The 6,934-nt window shown below is 59.7% G+C and overlaps 1 protein-coding gene across 1 annotated transcript; it reads left to right on the top strand.

Moving 5' to 3' along the window:
• The first annotated feature begins 1,589 nt into the window (after nucleotides 1-1,589).
• Nucleotides 1,590-5,898, top strand: NEUROD2 (neuronal differentiation 2). The gene is made up of 2 exons (XM_027094615.1): nucleotides 1,590-1,985; nucleotides 3,115-5,898. Exon 2 carries the CDS (start codon nucleotides 3,120-3,122, stop codon nucleotides 4,266-4,268), a length of 1,149 nt encoding a protein of 382 aa, XP_026950416.1. The 5' UTR covers nucleotides 1,590-1,985; nucleotides 3,115-3,119; the 3' UTR covers nucleotides 4,269-5,898.
• The last annotated feature ends 1,036 nt before the right edge of the window (nucleotides 5,899-6,934 follow it).

Raw genomic sequence — 6,934 nt, 5'->3', positions numbered from 1 at the left:
CCCCTCTATGGGCCTCTGTAGGAGGAATATTTGAGGTGCCTTTCGGTACCTGGTCCTGGCTTACACAGTGCCAGCCCCCCTTCTCCAAGGCCTCCTTGGCCATCATGCGTACCTCTGTTTAGAACCTAATTCATTCTACCAGGCATCAGATCAGTGTCTTACCAGCCCGAGACCCCTTCTGGAGGTCCTAGAGGGAGAAAACTGCTCCTGTCCAGATTGAGGGTGAAACCCCCATCTTTGTACAACCCAGTGCTTAGCACGTGGTTGCCACCAAAGTGCACGTGGTTAAAGTATTATTGAAGTTGTCTAAGCATATGGACGCTGGAGGGTGGGGAGGGATAGGAAACGTAGGTCTGAAACACACGAATGCCTGAATAAAGGTGTAGACAAGGGTCTCCCTACACCTGGCTGTGATTACCTGCTTACACACATGAATCTATCGGAGTAGGAGTGTGTATCCATTTTCTGCACCACAGAGTGAGGAACACGTGTGTGTGTGTGTGTGTGCACGCACGTGTGTGCGTCTAAAGCTACCTCCCTCAACTCGTGCCATTTCCATCTGTGTCTGGCCCAGGGAGAGGGTTGAAAGGTGAGCTGTAAGATAAAACAGCAATTTCCTACCTTCCTTATCAAGACACCTGTCTGACCTACCTCTGCCTGGTCACTCTCAAGACTGCTGGAGTTGGCTTCAGTACCTGCAGTATTTTTTTGCAGGGGGAGGAGAATGCTTGAGCCTCTTCCAGGAACTTTAGGCAATTCCCAGCTCAGCCCCCTCCTCCCTCAAATAAGCAAGTCAGAGGCCGGGAGACAAAGCCACTGGTGGGATGGTCACTTGTCTAGCAGGGGGAAAGTATGTTAGGCAGGGAAGGGGGGGAGAGAAGGGAGAAGTTTTTGGGTTAGGAATCCAGACTGAGCCCTCTCCCACACCCCCAGATGGTGGGTGCATTGGCTCATCCCAGGGGTTCCTTTCCATTCCCATCCCAACCTACATATACCCCTAAACACCCAAGGAAATCTTTCCCATCAGCTGACGCCACTGATACACACACATGTCCCCACAGACACACACACGCCCATGCAAAGGCACAGACATCCAGGCAAGTCTTTCCTTTCCTCTGTCTTTCCCTTGGTTTGAATTGCGTTCAGCCACATATGTTGTGTGTGCGTGAGGGTGGGTGGGGGAGGGGCAGACAGGGATGAGGGATGGCACGGTGCCAACATCTACCTATGGGGCTTAGGCCAGGAACGCCCCCCACGCCCACCCTGGGAGGGGGCCTCAGCTGTCCCTTTGTGACCAAGGGGATCCTCCTGGGGGTCGGGGGGGTGGGGTGGAGGCAAACATAGAGGTCCCTCCTCCAGAGCCGAGGGTCTGGTCCCTGACCCACCTTTGGGGGCCTGCAAGGGAGGAAGTGGACAGAACAGGGCCCTGGAGGGAGCATAGAATTGGGGACATCAAAACCCCCCAAGTTCCAGCCTTGCCACCCCATTGTTCCCTTGTGGGGGACTCTATATCCAAGGGGGGCAACTCCTCCTACCTCCCTCTCAATCCCTGCTTTCCCTGCGTTGGGCGGGGAGGGGAGGGAGGCAGAGATATTTATTTATTTCCTTTATTTATTTAATTTTTTTTTTTTTTTTTTTGGAGTAGAGAGTGACAGATGGCGGCGGGTCCCGGGGGAGCCGGCTCTCCCCCAATGCAGACGCATGCCAATCACCGTCTCTCATGTGATAGCTGCTGCCCGTGACGTGCCAAGCCCATATGGCCTGGCATAGAGGCTGGTACCCCGCCTGGTAGAGATGCCACACTCGCTCCGCGGTTCGCATGGCGCTCTGAAGACGCCGGCGCCTGCCGCCTTGAGGAGCCGCTGCCCCCGCTCCCTGAAGATGGGGGAACAATGAAATAAGCAAGAAGATTCCTCTTCTCCCCCCTCTCTCTCTTGCCCCCCTCCCCCCCCTCCCCTCCCCTCTCCCCTTGACTCCTCTCCGAGGTAAGTTGTCCGAAAGGCAGCTAGATCTGACCCGCCGCTTGGGGGGTGGGGGGCAGCGTCTTCGGCCGACAGGAGGGTCCCTAAATCCCCCCTTCCCGGGACGATGCCCCCTAATGGGGTGGGCATCGGAGGCGCCCAGGGTTCCCTCTCCCCTAGGGGCTGCAGCTCAGTGGGCTGCGGAGGGAGGCGTCTCTGCCTGCGATGGGCTTGGGGAGGAGGGGGAAAGCAGGGTCATGGGGGGGCGTGAAGAGGCTGAGATGGGAACCCCCCCCATGGTTGTCCCGGAGGAACCTTCGACCTTTCCCTACCACCGAAAAAAAAGAGAGAGAGAGAGAGAGAAGGAAACAAACAAATTTGGATTTTTTCCCATCAATCCCGAAATACAACGAGATCTGAAGAGCCGTGTGGGAGGGAGGCAGTTTGAAGGGGGGAAGGGGGTCCCTGACCGCAGGGGAGACGGACGGGGCTCGCTTCTCTCAGTCTCCTCCCCACGCCCGGCTTTCTCAGTCCTCGCCGCCCCGAGCCGGCTCCGGGAGCTGGGGACGCCCGGCTGGAGGAGACGATCCTCCCGCCTCTGGAACTGGGGCTGCGGGGGTGGGGGCCGAGCCGAGGGCGGCGCGCGGCCAAGTTGCAAATTGGATTAGGGAGTGTGGGGGTGAGAGCCACGGGAGGGCGGGGGAGCCGGGCGGCGGGGCCCGGGCCGCCGGAGCCGCCGAGCGGGGCAGCTGCCCCACCGCGGCCGCCCAGCCTTCCTCCACCGCCGGGAGAGAAGAGGCTTCCTGGCGATCGCGCCGCCTCCCCCCGGCGAAAGATCTGCTCCCTAAAGCCCCTGTTCTGTCCCCGACCACACCCGGAGAGGACCGGCGCGGGGAGCGGCCCCTCGTTCAGGCGAGGGGTGGAGCCGGGGCCCAGCGCCGGAGAAAGGGCCTGTGCCGAGACCCCGGGCGGGCGGCGGGGCTGGGCTGGGCTGGCTCGGGGTGGGGCAAGCGGAGGAGGTGGGCACCCAGGGCCCCCCGGGCGGGAACCCGCACCGGACTCGGGGGTGGAGGCGGGTTACGGGGGTCGGGATGACCCCAGCGCTCCCCTAACTCTGTGCTCTCTCCTCTTCCCGCCCGCCGGGCGCCCTCAGGCACCATGCTGACCCGCCTGTTCAGCGAGCCCGGTCTCCTCTCGGATGTGCCCAAGTTCGCCAGCTGGGGCGACGGCGACGACGACGAGCCGAGAAGCGACAAGGGCGAGGCGCCGCCGCCACCTCCGCCTCCGCCGGGGCCCGGGGCTCCGGGGCCCGCCCGGGCCGCCAAGCCCGTCCCTCTCCGTGCTGACGAGGTGCCGGAGGCCGCGCTGGCCGAGGTCAAGGAGGAAGGCGAGCTGGGGGGCGAGGAGGAGGAGGAAGAGGAGGAAGAGGAAGGGCTGGACGAGGCAGAGGGCGAGCGGCCCAAGAAGCGCGGGCCCAAGAAGCGCAAGATGACCAAGGCGCGCCTGGAGCGCTCCAAGCTGCGGCGGCAGAAGGCGAACGCTCGGGAGCGCAACCGCATGCACGACCTGAACGCGGCGCTGGACAACCTGCGGAAGGTGGTGCCCTGCTACTCCAAGACGCAGAAGCTGTCCAAGATCGAGACGCTGCGCCTCGCCAAGAACTACATCTGGGCGCTCTCTGAGATTCTGCGCTCGGGCAAGCGACCCGACCTGGTGTCCTACGTGCAGACGCTGTGCAAGGGCCTGTCGCAGCCCACCACCAACCTGGTGGCCGGCTGCCTGCAGCTCAACTCGCGCAACTTCCTCACTGAGCAGGGCGCCGACGGCACGGGCCGCTTCCACGGCTCCGGCGGCCCATTCGCCATGCACCCCTACCCGTACCCGTGCTCGCGCCTGGCGGGCGCACAGTGCCAGGCGGCGGGCGGCCTGGGCAGCGGCGCGGCGCACGCCCTGCGGACCCACGGCTACTGCGCCGCCTACGAGACGCTGTACGCGGCGGCTGGCGGCGGCGGTGCGAGCCCGGACTACAACAGCTCCGAGTACGAGGGCCCGCTCAGCCCCCCGCTCTGTCTCAATGGCAACTTCTCGCTCAAGCAGGACTCGTCGCCCGACCACGAGAAGAGCTACCATTACTCTATGCACTACTCGGCGCTGCCCGGCTCGCGGCCCACGGGCCACGGGCTGGTCTTCGGCTCGTCGGCTGTGCGCGGGGGCGTCCACTCGGAGAATCTCTTGTCTTACGATATGCACCTTCACCACGACCGGGGCCCCGTGTACGAGGAGCTCAATGCGTTTTTCCATAACTGAGACCTCGCGCCCGCCCCTTTCTTTTTCTTTTGCCTTTGCCCGCACCCCTGCCCCTAGGCCCCTCGAGCGCAGGGGCACCCCACCTACTCCGGCGCGGGGCGCGGGGAGCGGGCTGCCAGTCGTGCCGCTCTCCTAGGCAGCGCGGTCCCCTTACCTGTGGGTGGCCCGTCCCAGGGGCCTCGCTTCCCCCAGGGGACTGCCTTCTCTCTCCCCAAGGGGTTCCCTCCTCCTCTTTCCCAGGGAGTACTTCTACAGGGACCCCTCTTTGGGCACTCCCTGGAGATCCCCCCACCACCACCAATTCCCAATCCCTGCACTTAGGTTTTCTCTTCCCCTTTCCCCCTGCAGGCCCAAAGGCTTTGGTAAGGGGGCAGCTGAGCTGTGGGATACTGTTCTTCCCCTATTATTATTATTATTACTAGAACAGACACCGAGCTGCCGGGCGCCCCCTCTTTCTTGAAGAGGGCAGAAGTCAGGGCACGGAGCCTGGACCTGGAAGCCCTCATCATTCCCAACCCCTAGTCTAAGCGTTTTGTGATTTTAATTTTGGCGGGAGGGAATGTGGATTGAAGGAAAGAGAGAGGCCAAGACAATTTGTAACTAGAATCCATTTTTCCCTTTTCCCTTTTTTAAACAAACAAACATACAAAAAAAAAAAAAAAGCTAAGAGGCGACGGAGGCCGAACGCAGAGTCCGGATCGGAGAGAAAACGCAGTAAGAACTTTTAGAAGCAATAAAAGGCAAAAAATACTACTACCAATAATAAAAAGACACAAATATCTATGCAAGGAGGTTCTGACTGAGCCTAGCGGCCCGGCCCGGCCCCGGGATGCTCCCCACCCCCACGGCCCGCGGGCCGCGCCGCCCAAGCGCGGATCTGTGCACTTTGGTGAAGTGGGGGCCGGCGCTGCCCCCTCCCCTCCCCAGGTTCTTACAATCAGTGACTCGGAGATTTGGGGCCCCAGTGCCACTGCCCTCCCCCGCCCCGTCCCCGCTGTGCGTCCTGCTGTTTTTTAAAAATCTGTTTCCAAATTTGTATGGAATGGCAAACTGTTGGGGGGGTCGGTTTGGGGAGGGAGGGTTTGCATGGAAGACACACACGCACACCACACCGCACGCACACGCAGCCCCGGCGCGGGCGTCCGGGGACAGAGAGAGGAGAGCTCACCGCACACACCCCCTCCCCGCAGGCAACTCTGTCCTTTCCCGGGACGAGGGAGGAGACCGAGAACTGGAGGCAGCCCCACCCCTGCCCGACTGTGCCTCGGTGGGCGCCAGACGCCCAGCGATTTCCAGTGTCTGGAGAGGGGGTTTTTGTCCGAGACATCCTCTTGGCTCTGGTTGGCAGGTGGGCAGGGAGAGGGCTGAGGGCTCCTTCTGGAGATTTCCCAAAAAAGGGGGCAAAAGGAGAACCTCTTCCCACCGGAGGCAGGAGATCAGGCATCCAAACACACTCTGCAAAGATGCAAACCCACAGGCCACACACCCACACACTCACCCACACACTCACACGCAATTTTACCTTCCTCTTGTAGTGAAGATGAAACTCCCGTCGGACACCCGAAGTGCATTGCGTGTTTCTGTTCAGTTTAATGACGATTAATAAATATTTATGTAAATGAGATGCAAAGCCGGACCGGTTTCTCACGGTGGCCTCATTTCATTCGGGGGATTGAGCTGGGACTCCGGGTGATGGAGAAACAGAGTCAAGTGACTGTGCAGTGGCCATGTAGAGGGACCCTGGGCATTCCTGGGTAGGATTCCCACACTAAACCCCCTCCCACCCACCCACTGGGCACCGAAACAGCTATACTTCTGCCCCTCCCAGACCTTACACAGACTCACACACGCCCCCAGCACAAAGCATTGCACTAATCTCATTACACTCCTTCAGTTCCCAAACATGCACACGCACCTCTTTCGAAAACAAAATATCTTTTCATCACTGAAAAATGACCGAGTTGGGAGCAGTCGGTCATTTTACAACCCTCTGCTCACTGTTGCAAAAAACAAGTGTGTAGAAATGAAGAGACAACCATTTGAGCCAGACAAGGGTGTTTTAAAATAAAAAACAAAAAACTATAAAGTTATGAGGATGAAATATTAATGGGAGAAGTCTTTTCAGTCTTAAATTTGCAATTTCAGTGGACTCAAGGGAATCAGCCTTTTTCAGCCTCAGGAATGCTGAAATTTGTAGGGGTGTTGATGAAGTTGGAGGAACACCCCAGAGTTCTATGAGGGGACCTGAGTCTAGGAGTCCACCAGGTAGACAGAGTGGAGCTTGACCTAGCCACAGGCTTCCCCTGACAGGGCCTCGAGAAGCCCTGTGGTCTACACAGGGACAACCCCCTTCCTGCCTGGTGCAGCTCCCGGTAGAAGGAAGCCCTCAACTTAGGCAGACGGAGGAAGGGTGCCTCGGAGGAGCCTTCGGCCCAAGCCGCTTCCCCCTCTCAGGCAAGATAGCCCCAGAGTTCTTTCTCCGATCCTCAGGGACAGAGGCTGCTCTGAACTGACTTCCCAGAAAGAACTACCCCCCCCCCTCCAGACATCAGTGCCCCCTGGAATATTTGGAGAGGGGTCTAAGTCCCAAAGGCCCCCCCATCCCAAATCCTGAATACACTTAGGAGTACCAGGACCAGACTGTTTCTGAGTCTGCTTATGTAAAT

The sequence above is a fragment of the Aethalodelphis obliquidens genome, unplaced genomic scaffold, assembly GCF_003676395.1.
Source record: "Aethalodelphis obliquidens isolate GAN/ISIS:26980383/991018 unplaced genomic scaffold, ASM367639v1 scaffold89, whole genome shotgun sequence".
NCBI lineage: Eukaryota > Metazoa > Chordata > Mammalia > Artiodactyla > Delphinidae > Aethalodelphis > Aethalodelphis obliquidens.
The sequence above is the reverse complement of the archived record's forward strand: the minus strand, read 5'-3'. Positions and strand labels throughout refer to the sequence as shown.

Coding starts and splice junctions, on each gene's coding strand:
- NEUROD2 (XM_027094615.1), top strand. CDS start 3,120: ATGCTGACCCGCCTGTTCAGCGAGCCCGGTCTCCTCTCGGATGTGCCC.